The sequence below is a fragment of the Mastigoproctus giganteus genome, chromosome 4 (assembly GCF_048544385.1).
Source record: "Mastigoproctus giganteus isolate SK-2022 chromosome 4, ASM4854438v1, whole genome shotgun sequence".
NCBI lineage: Eukaryota > Metazoa > Arthropoda > Arachnida > Uropygi > Thelyphonidae > Mastigoproctus > Mastigoproctus giganteus.
In genome coordinates this window covers 174,552,485-174,574,924 of record NC_143578.1, presented here as the reverse complement: position 1 = coordinate 174,574,924, position 22,440 = coordinate 174,552,485, and the positions used below count along the sequence as shown (strand labels likewise).

Below are 22,440 nucleotides of genomic sequence, written 5' to 3'. Positions count from 1 at the left end.
AAGTTCGTTAGCATGCTGTGTTATCCATCATATTGTGTTGTGTTTTTCCGCAAGTTTGTATAAGTGTTTTGTAAAAAAAAAAAAAAAAAAAAAACCTAAAACGGAATGGCTAAAAGAAAATTATTATTATTATTATTATTAATAACAATAATAATAATTTTCTTACTAAGATAAGAGGAACTGAGAGAAATTGCTAGAATTTACAATTAAGCAGAGTTAAACTTCTCACAAATACACCGCTGTCGAGTTTTTTTTTCAGAAGTTCAACTTTATCTGTTATGGACAATGTACGGTGTTCGTGCTTTACACCACGAGAGGCACTTCCTTTATGCATTGGAACCATAGCTGGAGCTAAATGTGAGCAGGTTATAATAATAAATGCAGAAAAACAAGTGGGAATGGCTTGCCAGTGTTTACGAGTTCGTGCCAACAGTTGATGCTGCAACCAATGCCACCAAAACAGTAGCGGCAGGTCGGTGCGCCGACCTAGGAAATTTTAAATTACGATCACGGAAATTATGTCCGAATTAGCGGTGGCCAGATTAGTGATGGTCGACCTGTATTTATTAATAATATTGATGAAGGCATAGCAAGCTTATTGTTTAAGTTTTCAGATGATACAAAGGTTTACAGAGTGGTTAATCGTAGTATTGATTTCTCTGCATCTTACTCTACAGTAAGATGCAGAGAAATTAGGCAGATGTGCTGAGAAATGGCAATTGAAGTTTAACATTGAGAAATGCACAGTACTGCATATGGGTAGCAGTAATCCCAGTGTAACATACCAACTGTGTGGTATTACATTCAAGGTAGTGGAAAATGAAAAAGGCCTAGTGGTAATTGTGCAGTTAGATATGAAGTTCTATAAGCAGTGCAGACAGGTTCCTAGGACAGTTCATGGGGTTTTGTCAATGATATTAAGCAGGGTTTCCCGAAGTATGGCCTGCAACCCAGTACCATTTTGCGAAAAGAAAATACCGGTCCACGAACAACTTATTTGAAATATACCTACATAAAACTATAAGAAAATTTCCTGAAAAAATGAAAATGTGATAAAATACCAAATACCCAGTTATACTAAAAGTACTCATTAAATAAATATTTATTTGCCCAAAAGCAGACTCAAAAATATATCAGCTTTATGTAAACTTTTGATGTTAAACAAAGAAATGAATTACCTATCTTTTATTTATATTTACTGATGTTAATGAATACCTAATTGAATTATTACTGGTATGTTAAATGTCCTAATGGTAGTGTCATTATATCCTGAACCTATGAGTATAATTATTGAAAATACATTAATTTATAGCTGTAGGCGGGCCAAAAAAAAAAAACTACATACACCAGTCCAAGCTTGAAAAAGTTTGGGAAACCCTGATATAAATAGATAAGGAGGTGATTATCCCATTGTAAAAAGTAGTGATCAAGATACATTCTTAGTACTGCATACAGGTTTGGAGGCCTCATTTTAGGACGGATGTAGAGCTGCTGGAGCAGGTACAGAGAAGGGTGATGGGATTGGCAAGGGGAACAAATGGGTGCTCTTACCAGAAAAGTCTTCAGTTGTTCAAATTGCAACATTTGGACACTAGGCACCTTTGAGTTGATTGAGGGTGGTTTGTGGATTTAAATGAATTGAGCAAGCTCAGTGGTATTGGCATTCTTTCTCTTGCTCAGACTAGACACATAAGGGGGACATAAATTCAAATTGTGGAAGGATGGTTTTAGAAGAGATGTTCAGAAATTTACCTTTAGCCAGTCGATGTTTGTTTGCTGGAACAAACTTCCTTCTGTTTTGAAAGTGGATAGCTTCCACAACAACAACAACAACAGATGGAAGCTATTCGTCTCACAGATGAATAGCTTCTATTTAGCTAGTTGTTCTTTTAATAAATTGTTGGAAGAACTAATCAAACTATTGGAGGGGATTACTAGGTGAAATGTGAAGGTTTTTGTGGGGGGGGGGTGATGCTCTATAAGCTTGCTTCATTTGCCACTGCTAATACTAATTCCAAGTTTATTCAGTCAAACATGCAAATTGGCCCACACACACACACACACACACAGCAATATATTATATCGCTGTGAATGTGTTTGTTCCCATGTGAATTAGCACACTGTTAATGAGATAGTCAATGCACTGTTGGAACCAATTTGTAGTTGAAAAATTTATCAGTTTTTCACTGTTAATTAATTTAATTAAATAATTGGAATAAATTAATTGTTTATTTTATTTCACAAAATAATAAATTCTAATCATGTGGGTTGTTTTTCTGTCATGTTATTTAACATTAATAATATAGTTAAGCATCTTCAACTATTTAGAGCATAAAATGATGAATAACTGCATAAATTGTATTTTAAAATTTATTCCAAGTGCTGGTGTTGGAAGAAGTGGAGTATTTATCACACTGAGTATAGTATTAGAACGAATGCAATATGAAGGTGTGGTGGATATGTTTCAGACTGTCAGAACGTTACGTACTCAGAGGCCAGGCATAGTACAAACTGAGGTAAGTTTTAGTCATTCAGCAAATCAAATAGCAAACCTCTCTATTAACATTATGTGAATAACTTAATGTTTATTGTGTACAGAGCAGTTCTTTAAATGATTGTAATGTTAACCAGAACATTGTTATATTCCTTACCTGTATTGTGTTCTCAGATTAGATTAAATAGACATAACTGTGAGAATTTTATGGAATGATTATTGTTTAATTTATTTTTTTTTTTTTTGCCTGAAATGCTCTGTAATTAGCTAGAAGTGAAATCCTTTTATAATGCTTTTTGAATAGTGTCTCATATTACCTAATATAAACCAGTTTGGTAGTAATTCTAGGTGGTAGATAAATCTCATCAACCAGTGAAATTCAATCTCATCAATACCACTGCTTTGCTTATTGGAGGCTTGAAGTGGTGAAACCCATGTTTAGTTTATAGGAGGGTTGACCTCCCCTAAACTAAACATGGGTTCCGGTCAACCATCCCCCATCTCTTCCATCTTGCAGTATGAATGATGTCTTTTTAGGTTATGATGAACAGGGTGGCAAGATCCAAATTTCCTTGCATTTTGAGGGTATAGCTCTAAAACGGTGTTTGCAAACCGGTCACTAGTTAGTACACGGGACCGAACCTGTTGGTAACTTTATAGGAGGTTTCCAGATCAGCTAGTGTTGCTGATCTGGCTTGCTAATCTTGCTGCCCCTACTCTGACAGATAGTGACTAGAGGGAGTCAGAGTACTGTGTATGTAGGAGGCATTGTCGAGGCCACATTATGTCAAGGATCTGGGTATATTCTTACCATGTGTATGCCGTATCTAAAAATTTCAATGAAGAAATCCAGATGATATTTCTCCACTTGTTCTCTTTTTCTTACCATTGAATACACCATGAATTGTCACACTAACTGTCAAACACTTTTTCTTACCATTGTACTTCCTCCTACCATTGACTACACCATGAATTGTCAAACTAATAAAGCAAACTTATATGTAAAAAGATCTAAACCTCCAAAACACTTCCTAGTTCATTTCACAAATATGGATTACAAGAATGCAAAATGGGATGACCTGTGAGATTTCCTTTCTTCTTTTCCTTGGTTGGATTACTGTTTCAAAACTTCTGATGTCAACATTTGCTCAGATCATGTCAGTGAAATTATTCTTGTAGGAATGAAATCCTTTATCCCAAACTCCACTTTAAATCTTGTCCTTTATCTAAACCTTGGTTTTCCAATAAATGTGCTAAGGCTGTTCAAGAGAAGAATGTTGCATATCGTAATTGGCTTGTTTCCAATTCTTCAGTTTCATTTTCTGCCTACACCAGAGCTCGCAACAATTGTTAAGCAGTTATTAATCAATCCAAACTAGATTTTGAACAGGCTAAGAGTAGAAAACTTGCTTCTTGCCCTAATGGTATCTGAGCATTCTTGTCCCCAGCCAAAGCTATTGGCTGCAACCTTTGCCCATCTCTGCTCCCATCTCTGTCCAAACCAGATGGGTCTATTGCCACTTCAGCCAAGGATAAAGCTGACCTGCTAGCATCCCATTTTTCTTCCAACTCATGTATTAATGATCTTGGTAAAACACCTCCCACCATTTCCAGCACACTCCATTCAATGCCTCCTGTGGTCTTCCGTCAAAAGGATGTCAGAAGGATTTTGACGAATCTTGATGCTAAGATAGCTCCAGATCCTGATGGTATTTTTCCACTTGTTCTCAAAACCTGTGCCCCTGAACTTACTCCTGTTCTTTGCTGCCTTTATTCACTTTCTTATTCCAAAGGTGTTTTTCCTTCTGCTTGGAAATTTGCTCATATCCAGTCAGTTCCTAAAAAGGATGACAAATCCCTCCATCCAGTTATTATCCCATTGCAATTACTTCTTCTCTTTCTAAAGTAATGGAGAAACCAATTAACCGTCAACTCTTAAACTATCTAGAAACCTTCCATCTGATCAACAATCGCCAGTATAGATTCCATGAGTGTCGATCGACTGGTGATATTCTGCCTTATATTGCCCATTTAAGGGCAAATTCAATGGAAAAGTTTTCTAGAGCTTTCTTAGCATCAAGATTCGTCAAAATCCTTCTGACTTCCTTTTGCGATACAAGCAGTTGCTCTTGACATCTCGCGCCTCCGTAGCCAGGTGGGAAGGAGCAGCAGTGCGTAACACACGCTTCTTGATTAGACCGGGGTTCGAGCCCGTCACCACCAAATACGGAGGATGCGGAAAGGTCAGGGAATGACCACCGCATATCCCGGTGCAATATGGCCATAGTTGCTAATATGCTCCTAAAAAAAAAAAAAACCAAAAAACCAATCTTGACATCTCAAAGGCTTTTGATTGTGTTTGGCATAAAGGTCTTCTAAACAAGCTTCCCATCTTATGGTTTGCCAACTGATTTTTGTAATTTGTTATCCAGTTTTCTCTCTGATTGCTCAATTAGGGTGATGGTAGATATCTTCTAACTTCTCCACTAATGCTGGTATTCCCCAAGGTTCAGTTCTTTTCTCCCACTCTTTTCCTCTTGTATATTAATGACCTTCCATTGACTGGAAATCCCATCCATAGTTTTACCGATGATAGCACATTGCATTCCACTTTCCATTTTGAGAAACCTTGCCCTGCTCAATCAGCTTCAACTTCTTGAATATCCGCTACCAATTCCTGAAATGCCAATCTCCAGGTAATTCTCCAGTGGGGGCAAAGACAAGTTAGTTGATCTCAGTCCTTCTAAAACTCAGCCTTGTCTCATATCTTGCAAAAAGGATTCTTCTGCTCCTATGCTTATCTTTGGTGACACTCCGATTTCTAGGCAAAATTATATATCTATTTTGGGGATTACTCTGACTTCTAATCTCTCTTGGCACAAACACATTACAAATATTGCTTCCTCTGCATCAAAAAAACTTGGTTTTCTCTTTCGCTCTCAGCGTTACTTTTTTTCCAATCAGCTGTTCACTCTTTATAAATCGCAAATCCGCCCTACCATAGAATATTGTTCCCACATCTGGGGTGGTGCCCCCTGAAACCTCTCTCACGCTTCTTGATTCCGTTCAGAAGAGGTCAGTTAGGTTAATTAATGATTCATCTCTAACAGAGTCTCTCCACTCACTGTCTCATAGACGTACTGTTTCTGCTATGTGCATTTTCTACAGATACTTCCATGGGCACTGTTCTTCTGAATTGGCTTCTGTAATTCCTGCTGTCTCTTTCAAAACAGTCCGAACACATGCCACCACCAGCCAACATCCATTTACTGTTCAACTTCAAACTCACAGAACCACCTTTTCATCTTCCTCGTTTATTCATTGAACTGCCATTTTCTGGAACAACCTTCCTTCATACATATTTCCTGAAAATTACAGTCTACAGAAGTTCAAGTCTAATGTCAACAAGTATCTTCTTTCGTCTTCTCAACCTCCAATCCAAGCACGGTACTAAGTACTATAGGTTCTAATACCTCTTGTGTTTGGAGTTTTCCTTAAAAAAAAAAAAGAGTATGAACTTGGCACACCCATGGTCCTGAGCTGGATATCATCATTCTTCTCTTTTTTGGTGATTTCTCTCTCTCTCTCTCTCAGAAATATATATTTTTTGGCTGGTGCAGCATAAGCTTCAGGCTTCCTTGCATCATACGTCTAATAATGGTAATGAGCCTAGACCAGGGAATCTCAACGGGGACAATATTGCTTCCAAGGGGACAAAAAAATCATGGATATTACAATGGTTTGTGGTCCTCCAAGTTCAGTCTTACTCAAAAACATCTTATTCCTTACTATTTAATTTCTTTCATTGGGTTTTCTTTTCCTCTGAGACAACTGATTTTTAACATATAGTTGTATCATATTCAGAGTGAGTTAGAACTTTTGATAAAAGGAAGATAGCGGGCGTGATTTAATTCAACCACCTCTGATTTTCATAGGCATTAAATGCCTAAGTGCTTTTGGAGGTAATGTCTCCACAATCCTTGCATTTTGCACCTTTCTGACAGCTGTAACATTGGCAGCAGCATGGTAGACGTAGTTTATTTATTCTTTTGTTTCATTGATCAATATATGAGGCATGGATGGGATGAGGAAATGTTTCAGTGTACTGTATTGGGCACCTCCATAGCCAGGTGGGAAGGAGCAGCAGTGCGTAGCACACGTTTCTTGATTAGACTGGGGTTCGAGCCTGTCACCACCAAATACGGAGGATGCAGAAAGGTCAGGGAATGACCACCGCATATCCCGGAGCAATATGGCCTTAGTTGCTAATGCTCCTAAAAAACCAAATAGCAGTACTGTATTGTTTCTACTTTCTAAGCGACAATTCGTATTGATTTATTGTTTCCTTGTGGAAGTTGTTTATTTTTGATCCACAGTGCTTTTATGAGTGATATGGGCTATGAGAGTTAAATAAAAATAATTTATATTTTATTATTTAATTCTTTGTAGTTATTCAACCCACCACAATCATGTCAAGTGCTGGAAAGAAAAAGTGTTAACAGTATCTGGATGGATATCCAGCTTATGGTTTTATTGAAAGCCAATTCGACCCAAGACAGTCTTATGTGTAATAGTTCTTTTTCAAATGAGGCTATGAAACCATCAAGACTTTTAGATCACTTAAAAAGGAAACATCCCGATAAAGTTGGTAAATATATTGAATATTTTAAAAATTTAAAACCGAATTTTGAGCAATGTAACACTATTACTTCCTTATTTAAGAAGAACATACAAACAAATGAAGATGGAATGATTGCATCTTATAAATTTGCAGAATCATTGCAAAAACTGGTAGTGCTCATATAGTTTCTGAAACTGTTATACTACCTGCATTAGAGACTGTAATTTCAACAGTGATGCATCAAAACCCTTCCAGTATTTTAAAAGCATTGCCATTGAGCAAAAATTCAATTCGAAGACGAATCGATATGATGTCAGTTAACATCGAAGAGCAGCTAACTGACAAACTGAAAACGAGAAAATTTCCTATTCAGATTGATGAATCTACAGGTACTGACAATAAGGCCCTTCTAATGGCATATGTTCGTTATTTCAATGATGATTGTAAATTGCAAGAAATGTTGTTTGTAAAATCTATAGAAACCAACTCTACTAGAGCATTCATTTTTGCTGCTGTAAAAACATGATTTGATGACAAGTACCATTGGAAAATTTGGCATCGTATGCCACTGATTGTGCTCTCTCCATGGTTGAAAGACAAAAGTTTTATAGCCCACCTAAAGGAAGCGTGTCCCAAAATTCTTGCAATGCACTGACTTCATCTGGTTGCAAAAAATATTAGTCCACTTCTTTATCAATCTCTCAGTATAGTTATTAAAACTATCAATAAAATAAAGTCACACAGCAAATATGATCGTCTTTTCAGAAATTTTTGTGTTGATAATGAAGAACAGTATGGGAGGCTTCTTTTACATACAAAAGTCAGAGACAGCTTTCTAAAAAAAACTGTCTAACAAGATTTCTAAAACCTTTTTGATACGATAATTAGTTTTTTGAAAGTGAAGTTTAATACCTTTGAGGGCTTTGAGACCAGAAACACAAAACCAACTATATGGCTTGGATTTTTCGAAAACTGAATGAGGTATCACTTCAACTTCAAGGGAAATTATGGTGATAGACTGCAAATGCATATTAAAAGCCTTCACTGAAAAAACTGGAAATATTTGAAAGAAATTTAATGAGAAGTCAATTTCATGGCGTGCAAGAGTTAGTTGAAATCAATGAATCTCTCACCAAGAATGATCTTAAGAAGTATTCAGATCATTTATTTTTTTTTTAAGTGAAGCCATGGACATTAGATCCAATTGGATGTGATTTTGGGTGTGCTAGTAAAGAAATTCAAGAAGAACTCATGGCTGAGTTGTGGGGATCAAAAGAAACTAAACTTCTTTATCGAACAATGTGGTCTGAAATGGCCAAAGTACTTCTTTGTTTTCCAGTGTCTTATATGGTTGAAAGTGGTTTTAGTTCAGTAAATAAAATATTAATAAAGGAAACAGAACTGATATATGTTCAAGAGGAGACATTAGAATTAAACTTACTAACATCATACTAAACATTGAACTTTTAGCTAAGAAGCATCAGGCTCAGGGATCCCATTGAATAAAAAGAGTAAGTATAAAGTATTTTCTTGTTTAAAATTTCATGGGGCACAATTAGGAAAAAAACTGTCTGAAAATGCTCTTAAGGGGGCAATAATTAAAAAAGATTGAGAAACACTGGCCTAGACAATCTCTCCAGGGCCGATTTGATTGACAAGGCTGTCATCGTATACTCCCTCCTATTGTGAATTGCAGACACTTTCAAATCTAATCCTAACTCGTGACTTTTTTTCAACATTTACATGTACTTATTAAGTAAATCTGCAGATCTCCTACTCATAATGTCATTGGTGCCAACGTGTACAACATCACCCTTTGTGCCCTTAAAAGATGATATATGCTTTACGTCATCGACCTTTGCCCCTGGCAGACGTACCCTGATCCTATTCCACCTATCCTTTTTGCACAATATATTCCCCGTTTCCCTGACAATAGAGACACTGACAACTAGTTCCTGTGGGACCAGTACATTCTGCCCTGAAGATTGCTGCTGTGTTACCTGATGCACAAGAGTGAGCTGTGGCATTGAGTTGGGTAGCTGAGAGCTTGATGGGTCCCCCACTTTAATACCTTTGAGGGCATCTTCCATTAGTGAGAGAAACAAAAGCTCTGAAGACTAGGCACCTGCAAGGAGATCTGATTGTGGTGTTTAAGGTTTTGAATGGATTGTGAAAGCTGAGTTGTACAGAATCATTCCTCTTGCTCAGACTACACAACAGGACATAAATTAAAACTCAATGATGGTTTACAGGATAGATATGTGGAAATTTGCCTTCAGCCAGCAGGTAGTTGACCGTTGGAACAAGCCTACCTAGTGTTATGGTAGTGGGTGGTTTGAATAAATTCATGCAAGAACTAAAGAAACTATTAGAGGGGATGTATGGGAAGTTTTTTTGTTTTTTTTTTGTGGCTAATGCTGCATAATTTTCCACTACTAGTACTAAATATATTAATGTAATTAATTTATTTTCTTTTTATCATGGTATAAACATACTCCCAAATTTTTTGAACGTTTCATTAACTTCTTATATGTTATGTCTTCCAATTCAAAGTTATAGAATTCAACAAACTAAACTAGTATAGAAAATTATATAAATCCTTTATCTTATTTTCATTACAATTTGCAAGGAAGATTTTTTGTCTGCCACTTTTGTGTGCACCCAAAATTTTCTTCACCAAAACCACTTAAAGATAGATGGAAGGGAAATATATGCCCAGCTGCCCTCTTTATTTCCTTAGAACCAGCTTTTTAGCAAACTTACATGCATAAAAAATGTGAATGCCTTTAATAAAGTCATATTTGGCAGATCTAGTTTGAAAGTGAAAATGAATTCCTTCAAATGGCAATAAAAATTGCTGGGTAAACTTTAAAATTTTGAAAAACTGGAACATTTATACATCCCAAAAAAGAGACTTTTGTAACACCTGGACAAAAACATTGAAATCCAAGGCAAATTAGAAAACCTGGGAAATTAGAATGTGTGATCATCCTAATAAAAGAAGTGTATTGATATGACAATGAACTTGTTAAATCATGTGTTCATTATCACCATTATGGCTAAAACATTTTTTATTTTGCACCTTTTTCAGGCTGCTGTGAATTAGCATGTATTAATTATAAGTATTATAATATTATAATTTCTGTGTTTCTGTGATCAGAAGGATAATTAATTTTAATTTAAACTTGTTTTTCAGTATATCTTACATATCATATACAATTATTTTGTATTATTTTTGATAGTATGATTTCTAAAAGCACTCCTTATTTATTTTGTAGGATCAGTACCAGTTCTGTTATCGAGCAGCTTTAGAATATCTGGGCTCCTTTGATCACTATGCAAACTGAGGCCTCACAACTAGTAGTTCAGGAGCATCACTCTTTGCCAAAGCATTCCTCCTAATCTTGCTGCCATCTGGCTCCATTGCTGTTTGGTGTGGGTTGTCACAGAGTGATCTGACTTCATCAACAGAAGACAGATAGGTTGAGTGATGTGAAAGTGCATGTACAGGTTGTTATTGCCAAGGCAGCTGCATCAAGATATATACAATGAGGAATAGACATACATGTTCATACAGATAAAATACATTCACAATGCCAGTCATGTGCTCACAGCAAGGCTTTAGATGCCAAATATCATTGTTACATTCAGCACTGAAACTGTGTCAATCAGAACACCTCTTAAGGATGTGCTGTTCCTTCCACAGTACCAGCCTTGTTGAGTTCCTCATCCCTTAGCACAAAAGTTTGGACAAAAAAACAGTGGGAAAGAAAGAAAAAAAGAGAGAGAATGTACATGGAAATGCCATTCTTATAACAACCCCAGCAACTTTGAAGTTATGCAGACTGGTGCTTATGGTGCTGTCATCAAGAAGCCACTTACCACTGCCACATCATCTTGGCAAACGAAGCTCAAGAGAATTCTCATTGACCTAGGTGACCAGTCAACAGCCACCAAGTGGTTGTAATTGGAAGGAAAAATGTCAAAGTTAATGTCCCTTGGTAAATGGGTAGGTGTATATTGTTGAAAAAGGAACTGCATAGTTGCAGCTGAGCTGTGGAGGCAGACTCTTGGTATAAGGTTTCTGACAGTTACTATTAATGTGATAAAAATGTTTCTCAGGGCTAAAACATCCCTTTTTTTAAATATTTTTTAATCGTACTTTGAAGGACCTTTTCTTTCTTTGGTGTGCATATGTGTGAGTGTATGAGCATGAATGCATGAATTTGTGTTTCTCAGGGGCCAACGTATTAATAAATGCAAGTAAATTGCTATAATTAAAATATAGACTTCCTCATTCCAAAGTGTAATTCATATCTTTCACCAAGCAGTTGAGCATTATCAGATGTCTGTATATTTTATATGGGAAATTGTGTAATGAAAGGGAATGAAAACTGTTTCTTATATTATATTGAAAGAACAGAGGAAGTGATATCTTACTATGTGGTTAATGAAATTTCTAGTTATTGTAATAAACTATGATTGATTGTGAATATATTAGAAAAAAGCTGCACTTGCTTATGCATGTCTATATAAAATGAGGAGAGAAAATATTGCAAGGAGGAACTAACCTTGAAATTTTTCAATTTTTCGTATGTTTTAGATTTATATAATTACATTTCTTTAGATTTTTTTTCCCCATATTGAAAAGAAAAAAATATAACCTTTTTTCCTCAAAAGGGTGGGGCAAAAAAGAAAGAGCTCTTTGCTTCCTGTGAATGAACTCTAAAGTAGGGATATATATGTAAGCCTTCTTTTGTAAGGTATACTTTTAAAAAATAAGTAGTATATTGTAAGTAGTTTCATCATAATCTACTGAACAGAACCAAAAGCTGTATTTCAGCAGAATATCAGTTATTTTACATTGTGTTAGCATTTCTTGCTGCCACTATCGATATTTTATATGTTTATGCACAAAAAAGCAGTTGAAAAGTCAGGGCTGTAGCTAGATACACATTTCAGGGGAGATGGCTTTTTAAAGTCAACTTTTACTTGAACATTATATATTGAATCAATGAGTATTGGAAAAATATAATCATGATTACTGCAAGTGTAATAATAAAATTTTAGTTATTAAACAAACAGAATTCTAGCATAATAATAAATATATATACAAGTTACAGAACTACAGTAATTAGGTATGGTGATACAAAATATATATATATATATATAATTAAGAGAGCGTCCATATTGATTGTTGTTGTATGTTGCTTTTCAAATGCAAAGAGAATTAAATTGGTCCATTCATTGATTACACATTGACATTCTCTGTAACAATTTATTCTAGTTAAAACTGAGAATGTGGATTCACATGTACCAAAACTGCAACAACTAGATGTTCTTTAAGTTGCCAGTAAATATGCTGTACAGACCCATAGAAAAACCTAGAAATATTTATAAACAGAATTAAGAACAGTGGGATGGATACTAGACTAATTTAGAACAAAGTTTAAAGAATTCCAGTTGTCAGAAATCGGTCCATTATGAGCTAAACAATAAGTGGCTATATTCATGAAATAAAGTCTGACAAATACTTCTCTTGATCACATACACTTGCTGCACAGTCCAGGTGATAATACAATGGCTAGTCTACACTCCAATAAATTTTGACATTAAACTTAGGGGGGGGTACAATGGCCCTGACTGACTTCCTTTCATTTTATATAATTTCTAGAATGATGCCAAGTTATTTAATTTTTATTTGTTAATTAACCTTATATCTGATCACTGCTAGTTCATTTTTAAAAGTATCTGAACATTTGATAAAATAAGACACCATAGTATATCATACCATGTGATACCATACTCACCACTCCAATTCATAGGATATCGGGTGAATTTGTATGAATGGGATTTGGATAATAGATTTAGTTGTTTAAGAAAAAATAGCAGTTTTAAAAAGAATTTTACTACTCATCAGGAGTACAAATAGGAACTTAAATATGTCTGTTATGTACAATGGCCTCTCCATTGTAGGTTCTAATTTCAGGTTTTTGGGGTGTAATTTTCAGGGGTGCCACTGTAAAAAATACTGCTACTTGCAAAAAGCAGTCACTGAGTGGCCTATAAAAAACATATATGCCACCATCATTTTTTACATAGAAGTGGTAATCCTAGCCTAGGCATCTTCAAGTTATTTTCTTGGTAACAACACAGTATTTTTAATTCACATTAAACAAAAATAAAATGACACTTTTTTCAGGTTTAGTTCTTTGCCATCATGTCATTATTTCATAATTTATGGAAATCATAAGCTGACAGAAGAAATTGAAGCCTTGGGTCTAAAACATATTCCATCATTTTTCTCTATTCTGTTTATAGGCATTAGATTGATAGTTTCATTTCATTTTCTCATAACGTGTGACATTTATGCATTGAATATTTACTGAAACTTGAATCCTCTGCTCTTGATTTTCTAAGGAAATTCCATGGGAGTGTGATAAATAAATTTTTATAAACAGTAAAAATTGGATAATTTTGCAAAAATTAATAACAGTTACAGCTATGAATATGAAATTTCTTAGTTGTAGGACTAACAATTCTGGGCAGTTTTTCTGAAATAAATAAATAAATAAAAACATTAATAACACATTATAAACATTTGAAAAATTGTTTTTATAAAAATTCATAAGATGAATTCTATATTTATGAAGAAGATATTTCAGTTCCACAGGGCTTATAATATTACTGATCAATAAAAAAAAATAAGAAATAGCTAATTTCTGGCCATGATATATTCAAAAACAGCCATAAGTGCCTAATTTCTACTATGTATCCCTATGTGACTACCTAAGTTATTCACTACTTTATTTAGAGTTAATTTTATTCTTGTGCCTTAACTTAAATTTGTATTTCTAGATTAGGTTCTTATTTATTGTCTGTTTTACATTGTCTCTTGGGTTTGGAAGGTAACTTTACATATGGACTGGCTTGGGATATAATTTTTTAGTATGTACAAGGTGAAGTATTAGCACACTACCAAGTTTTAAAAATATTGTGTTGGCTTCTTATTGCACTAGGTGTCTTATACTTAGATTACTTGTTTGCATTTTTATTCCTGCAGCTTTTATACCCTTATTCGTAAAAAAAAAAAAAAAAAATTTAGTAATGTTTGTATCTGACCATATTATATAAAAAATAAACAAATATTTGAGAAGAGTGCAAATTAATAATGAGCTTGCATGACCATTTAGGTTACAGTATTTAAAAAATAATAAATTAATTGCATTTACAAAAATTAAGATTCAATCGTATGCCCATATTGAATACAGGGGAAAAAAATAAGACATTCATGGGTCTCTTTTTTTTTTTTTTTTTTTTTTTTTCCCCATTTGTTAAACTACTAAATCTTACAAAAGAAATCCTCATACAACCATGTATGTTATATCATTTAAATTTTCTTTAAGCATAACTATTACCACTGTGTATTTTATTTTTTTTTTAAAAAATTCAATGAGAAAGATTTGCAATTATGTAAACTAGCAGAAAACTTTGTCTTACTCCCAAAGCAGCATGTTTCTCTCGGTGTCATTCAAGGTCATATGATATGATTGGCTGATCTTTGATAATCAAACCCTATGATGTATATTTTTCAGTGGTCACCTCTTAATTATGACTTACTACTGTCATTCAAACTGTAATGGAGAAGTTTTTTATTTAACTTGAACTTAGAACATGATTCCAATAGTTGCTTAGTCAACTTTATCATTTGTGCACTTCTTGATTGTAGGATTCTCATTTCCAGAGTACTACCCAGCAAACTTTTGAACAAAAACCCAAGGGGATACCACACATATAGGAACAGAAGTTAAATCACTTAAAGAAATTTAAAAGCCTTTATTTTTGGTTCTAAATCTTTTGTTTCTAACTTTTGACAGTAGTGCTTCACCTTCAGCCATTGATCAAATTTTGCCTTATCTGCTTATGTGTCTCTCATTTCTGCCACACTACATGTCAAATTTGGACTAGTTGTCCAGTGGAATGTTATAGTTTTAAACAAATATCTTTCTTCAATTAACTGTTATTTCTGTATTTCAGGTATCCTTGTACCATTGGTCAAAAATTTGCCTTATAGCGTTGGAAACAAGAATCTGGCAGTTGAGAAATGCATGCTCATGAAGCTCACGATTCTATCTCTCCCAGTATCACATTCTAAGAAAAAACTATTACAAGTATATATTACATAAACTTGAAGTAGTTTTCTTTTTTTTCCTTTTATCACAATCAACGGTAGTCAGCTAAAATAAAATAAAATAAAATAAATTCTGTTTATACTCCAGAATGATCACACAGTCAGGAGTTCACAAGATATAGAGAATACAAGAAACAGCACTGTATTTTGCAATTATGGGCTTGAACCCCAGTGACTCAAAGCATGTGTACTTATGCACCCTCTTGCTTGACTATGCCGGCCATGATAATGAGTAGCCAATGAAAGATATGCATTGAGGGTTTTTTTTTTTTTTTTTATCATATGATAGCATGAATTTTATTAACATCAGGAAATATGCTTATTTGGAGACCTTCAGCAAAGTTACTCACCGGGACCTTACATGATTGTGTTATAAGCTTCTAACAGTTATTTATCGGTTATTTATTTATTTTATTTTATTTTTTTTATTATGAAAACTTCAGACCCAAAAGGTATCAAACCTATAGTACTTAATACCATGCATAGGTTGAAGGAGATGGGGGGGGTGGAAACTTTGCTCTGGAGGAGTAGTGAAAACATCTTAATGATGACTGCCATTATGAATATGATACTTTATTGTACAAGGAAAATTATTCATATATGCCATACTATATAGCAGGGGTGGCCAATAAGTCGATCACGATCTACCAGTCAATTGCGGCTTTAATTTTGTTCAATCACAACGAATTTTAAATATATCAAAAATAGATTAGTCAAAATCTAAATGTCATTATTATACGCTCCACTGCATACATTTAATACAAATCCGTTGAACCATGTGACTACTCTTGTTGCCACGCAGCCGCTAGGCTTCTCTCGTGAAAATTCACAGTTACGTTGTGCAGAGCCTAGTGTATGTGTCGAATTCTTATTTAGCTACTTAATATTAATAACTGGGAAGTACTTTTTATACGTAATTTAATACCCTTTGATTTAAAATGAATACTACGAAAAACAGTAAAATGTATCATTTTCATTTCGAGTGGGAACTAGAATACTTTTTTGTAATGATAAAAGAAAAATGTTATTGCTTCATTTGCAATGCTTCCGTGGCTATACCCAAAGTAGGAAATTTAGAAAGGCACTTTAACACTCCATGGTAAATACCGATCAGATTTTCCGCCTAATAGTGACCGTAGAAAAAATAAATTAAAAGAACTTAAACCAGATTATTCACACAACAAAATTTCTTCATGACACCTAGTTTACAATCTAAAGCAGTAACTGTAGCATCATTTAAAGTGGGTCATCTTCTTGGGAAAAAAATGCAAACCATTTTCTGATGGTCATCAACGATGCATTTTTAGGAATAACAGATTCTCTTTTTGAAAATGTTAAGAACAAAAATGAAATTAAAAGTGCTCTTCAAGATCTGCAGTTCTCTCGAAATACTGTGATGCGACGCATCGAAAAAATGAGTAAAAATGTGAGCGAACAATTTTGTGCTCATATTGCTAATTGTGTGTCCTTTTCTTTACAACTGGATGAATCTACAGATGTCAGTGATACAGTTCAATTTCCCGTTTTTCTTCGTATGGTTTTCGATGATTCTGCCACTAGAAAAGAACTGCTGGGTATGGTTTCGTTAAAAGAAAGGACTACAGGTCTTGATATATTTAACACATTTAAAAATTTTATTGAAAAAATTAAATTACCACTATTTAAGCTCGTATCAGTAACAACAGATGGAGCTAAAGCAATGACAGGGCATCTTAATGCATTCATCGCATTGTGCCAAAAGGATGATGAATTTCCAAAATGCAACTCAATATAAATGAACCAGATCTGATATTACACACAGATGTGAGGTGGCTGAGTCGAAGTTTCTACAGAGATTTCGAAATTTGCTGAATGGAAAAAAAAAAATTGTTGATCAAAGGGGAGATGATTATTAGCAGCTACAAGATACTGAGTGGTTATGTGATCTGGCTTTCTTGGCAGATTTTAACAGTAAATTAAGTGATCTGAATTTGGAATTACAAGGAAAAAATAAAAATGTGGGTGACATGATTAGTTGTATTTCTGCAAATAAATATCAATTTTGGCTATGGCTAAGTATCTCAAAGAAAAAAAATTCGATCATTTTGCAAATATGCAAGATCATTATCAGCAGCTACATTGTTCAATATATTTCTTATCCATTTAATGTAGACTTAGATACGAAACAAATTGCAGAAAAAATCACTGAGATTTTTTACATGGAGAAAATATTACTTGAAAATGAAATTATTACATTGCAAAATGACATCTTCCTCAAAGCCAGATCATCAGAAAAAGAGTTTTGGCAATATATTTGCAGAGAGAAGTACCCAAATGTAAAAAAAAATGCAGTGAACATTTATCCTGTTTTGGTCCACATATCTATGGGAATTGGCCTTTTCGTATTTGAAACAAACAAAGACGAAGAATCACTCTACTCTTATGGACTTGCATGCAGAAGATTCTTTATGGTTGGCCTTATCGCAGTATATCTCCAATTTAGAAAGCTTGGAAGATGACATGAAGACACATACTTCACATAAATTAAAAATTTAAATATGTATGAATTTAAAATAAGAATTCTGAATTGTATTTAATTTTAAAATTTATAAACAATGTTTTTCAATATGTGTTGATTAACTTTTTAACCGTGTGCAATGAAATTCTTGAGATGGTAGATCGCGGCACATTTTGAAGAAAAAAAGTAGATCGCATCACAAATTCAGTTGGTCATCCCTGCTATATAGTTTTATAAGGCCGTAGCTTCTAAAAATGGGATGCCACCAGCACCTTACATTATAATGCTTGTTAACGGAATAGAATATGACCAGTGTTTAGTAATATTAAATTATATGTATTACAATGTATTAATTCATTTGCTGCAGTACAAGCAGAAGGGTTTGGCTGCTAATGTTGCCAGTGATTTGAAATATTGCAATATTTATAATGTAGTTGAACTGAACGTCGAACATGATCTATTCTGCTAATCAAAATTATAGAGTAGGGTGCTGGCAATCCCATTTTAAACCTTGCCAAGTTGCAACAAAAGATTTCCTTTGTTAATGAGAAAAATTTCTTGTTTCAGGTAGCTGGCAATTTGTCAGCTACCTGAAACAAGAAATAAAACTTTGGAAAGGTTTGGGTTCAAATTCTGTCCATGACCAGAGAAATTTCTTAAATGTGCAGGAAGAGGTGTCGACCACCCCCTCCCTTGTGAGTTATTCCAGATTTTTCATCGTGCAAATCAAACTATAAATACATGCTATGGCTTCTTTCAACGTGCATTGGACATTTCACTGCATAATAATAAATAAAAACTCTGCTTATCACATGAATCAACAACTCACTTATCTCACATAGAAATACTCAGAAATTCTATGAAGAACTCTGCTATTTACACTGAATAAGGATATCAGCTTTTTGGATAAAAGCTGCAAAATTACTTTATTTGCCTGTCTCAAAGGTTTTTTTTCTCCCCGATTAACTACTCTGCAAAGGCTGTTCCTTTCTGTGTTTCATAAGGAACATCTATAGAATATCTTTCTTGATCGCCGGTAATGAAAATTATATCACAAAGAAACTTGCACATACAGAAAATAAAATATAGCAATATATGTACAACGTTGACAAAGCTCATTTCTTAACTGTCCAGAGAAGGTTCATGGGGTAAAAATTTGCCAAAGTTTTTTTCTTTTTACATGGCAAAAACAAGTGTCCAGTTCTTAACCAAACTGTGTTTAACTATAAGGGACAATATAAAGTTTAAGCTTTTTCATGTGGTGCTGGTGCACACGGCTGCAATCAACAGTTATAATGATGCCTTTATAGCTGATTTCACCTTTCAGAGAAAGTCATTCATTTTTAAGTCCCTGCTAGGAGATTAACTTAATTATTATCAGAGAAGGAGTAACATAGTACAAATGTAAAGTACTACATATGGGAAGCAGTAATCCCAGAGTAATGTATCAACTCCGTGGTACCACACTGACAATGGTAGAGAATGAAAAGGACCTGGGGGTAATTGTGCAGGCAGATATGAGGTTTTCTGAGCAGTGCAGATGGTCTGAAAGAGTAGCTCATGGTGTCTTGTCAATGATATACAGGAATTTTTCTAGCAGGGATAAGGAGGTGATTATTCCCTTGTATAAGGCCACACCTTGAGTACTGTATACAGGTCTGGAGGCCTCATTTCAAGAAGGATGTAGAGCTGCTGGAACGAGTAAAGACAAGGGCAACAAAGGGTTGCTCTTACGAAGAAAGGCTTAAATTTTGCAAATTACAGTGTCTAGAGACTAGGCACCTGCAAGGTGATTTGATTGAGGTGTATAAAGCCTTAAATGGTTTGAGCAGGCTCAATGCTGATGGGATTCTTCCTCTTGCTCAGAATAATCACCTGAGAGGGCATAAATTCAAATTGAGGAAAGACAGTTGTAGAATAGATATGCGCAAGTTTGCCTTTAGCCAGCGGGTGGTTGATTGCTGGAACAAACTTCCATTTGTCATTGTAGAAGTTGATACCTTAAATAGATTGAAGGCAGAACTTGACAAACATTTGGAGCGAGAAGATGGGTGAAATTAGGGGTTTTTCCTTTTTTTTTTTTTTTTTTTTGGCTGATGCTATATAAGCTTGCTTTTGCATCATGTGCCCTTGCTAATGCTAATATAATTATGATATCAGATTATTCCCTCAGCCCACTGATAAGACAAAATGCATTTGCTCCTTGTGTTTTCATTCTTTTATAATGGAAAAACCTATTTATTGTTAGTCGTGTAGTATTTACTAAAGAATGTTACAACCTTTGATAATGATTAGCAGTTGTATTTTTCAAGATATTATTAGAAAGCGACCGTAGTTTTGAATTTGACACAGGAAATGCATTGCTTTTACATCGTAACCAATGACAAAAAGAACAGTCATTTAGGTAAAAATTGTTTTAATAAAATAATTGTCATTATGAAAGTGATTTTTAGCTGTAAAGCACTTAAATTTATAAGAAATATTCATAAGCAAGTGTTCGTAGCATTTCAAATTAAATCTAAGCATTATGAAAATTAATGCACCTACCTACATGTTAATGAAGAGGTAAATACACACAAGCACATCACTTAAATACATACTGTATATTCATATTGTGCAGCAATAAAAAAATAAATAAGTTATATCGGTATAAAACTTCTTATAATTGTGTTTACTTTAAGAGAAGAAAGCCATGCATGAATTTTGTAGTTAACAACCTTTTATAACTAACTTTACATAAAAGATGCCATGCTTTCTAAACGAGAATTTCAGCTATATCAAAAAAAAAGTAAAATTGCAATTAATGTACATATGGAGAAAAAAGTTTATAATTGAAAAACATTGCTTTTTTTTTTAACCTGCCCCATGCAAAAAATCTTCGAAATATCTAGTTCTTCCCAGATTTGAGGGGCAGTATAAACTTTCAGGCTGGAAACAAAATCTTTTTAAGTACACACAGCTAGGATCAATAAGATAGATTCATAAGAATTAAAAATTCATGCAAATATGAAAATCATAGATGCTGGTATCATCTCTGATATGTATCTAAGTGTATATTCAGACATACACAGTAAAATTGTGTTGCAACAAATAGCATTTCATATAATGAAAATATCTGTAGATCCTATATAACTTCTCATGTTATTAATGCTTTGTCAGTCAGGTGAAGAAAATAGTTTTGAATAAAAATGGTACAACAAATCATTATCAAAGTCCACCTATGCCTAAAATGCATTGATTTACACCAAAAATTATGAATGACATTATATAGAATATTTTAAGTACAATTATTGGAGGATTCACTTGTTGTGGAGGAGATAAAATGAATATGGCAGTTTAAGAATATACAGCAATAGAATTCACCCTCTAAAATTTTCACATTTTCCATGCACTGGTACAGCATGCACCATTTCACAAAGGGGGAGGGATTGGATAATATGCAATGTCGTATTTGTTTTTTTTTTTTTTTTTTTTAATAGGGAAATTTTTAAAAATATTAAAATTGAAGAAAAAATTCCAAAAGCAAATTGAGTATAATGATGTAGGATTTGTGCTTTCATGATCTCATCTCTTTCACTCTAGAAACATTCCCATTAGCAGTTCACTCGGTTGCCAAAAATTATCAGAAAATTCATCTTAGTGCAGTCTGAATCACATCAATTGTACTAAAGCTGAATTTTTGCATTAATTCAATAAAAAAAGTTAAAAATAAAAACTGACATACAAGAGGGAGGGAGGGGTTTCAAAAAAGATTTGTATTCACCCAGAAGTAGTTGTGATAGAAGGTTGAAACAAACACCATGTATTACACTTTTTCAAAATAATCCCCAGATAAAATGAAACATTTTTTTCCCCCTCTCAATACACTTCCTTTGATACAGTGATCTTCTAGGATAGTCCTCTGACTGTCTTTCAGCCACAACTCAGCAGCAGAAATTACATCATCATTAGCTGCAAAGTGTTTTAGGAAAAAGGAAGAAATCCAAGTGTGCAAGGTCGGGGGGGGGGGGAGTCAGGATGCAGCAATATTTCAAACCCACATTTATGGGCACACCTTTTGACAGCTTTCCCCATCTGTTTTCTTTTATAGCAGAATGTAGCTTTATAAGAAGATTGGAATAATATTTTGCCATCACAGTACAGCTCTTTCAAAGGTAATCTATTAGTATTAGAGCATGCTAATCCCAAAAAATTGACAGGATCACCTTGCCAGCACTTGATTGCACCTTTGTCTTTTTAGAGAGTGGTGATTCTGCATGCTTCCATTATTTTGATACTTGTTTAGTTTCAAGATCATAGTGATGGATACAAGTTTCATCCATGGTGACTAGCCATGAAAAAACTCCTCTTGCTTTTCCTGGCACATCGACATTTCATGTGCCTTATGCTGCACCAGCAAAAAAAAAAAAAAAAAAAAGTTACCACGAGAGAGAGTCAGAAGTAGAAGGGAATCACCAAGAAAGAGAAGAAATCTGGTAAGGGGTCAGAAGTCTGGGAACCCATCTAGCAGACACTTTACTCATATGCAACTGTTAATGGACGGTGTTCTCCACAGACCCTCACTAATTTGGAGCTCTGCAGCTAGTCCTTTTATGCTAATACAGTGATCTTCTAAGATTAGTGCATCAATTTTTGCA

The 22,440-nt window shown here is 34.3% G+C and overlaps 1 protein-coding gene across 6 annotated transcripts in view; it reads left to right on the top strand.

Moving 5' to 3' along the window:
• The window catches only part of LOC150087215 (tyrosine-protein phosphatase Lar-like), a 1,652,393-nt gene extending 1,641,045 nt beyond the window's left edge, over positions 1-11,348 (top strand). For all 6 annotated transcript variants that reach the window (XM_090371077.1, XM_090371082.1, XM_090371081.1 and 3 more), the window contains 2 exons: positions 2,381-2,516; positions 10,394-11,348. In XM_090371077.1, coding sequence (XP_090227203.1) covers positions 2,381-2,516; positions 10,394-10,462 — 205 coding nt within the window. In that variant the 3' untranslated portion in view covers positions 10,463-11,348. The remainder of the gene's footprint in view (positions 1-2,380; positions 2,517-10,393) is intronic.
• Positions 11,349-22,440: the final 11,092 nt, after the last annotated feature.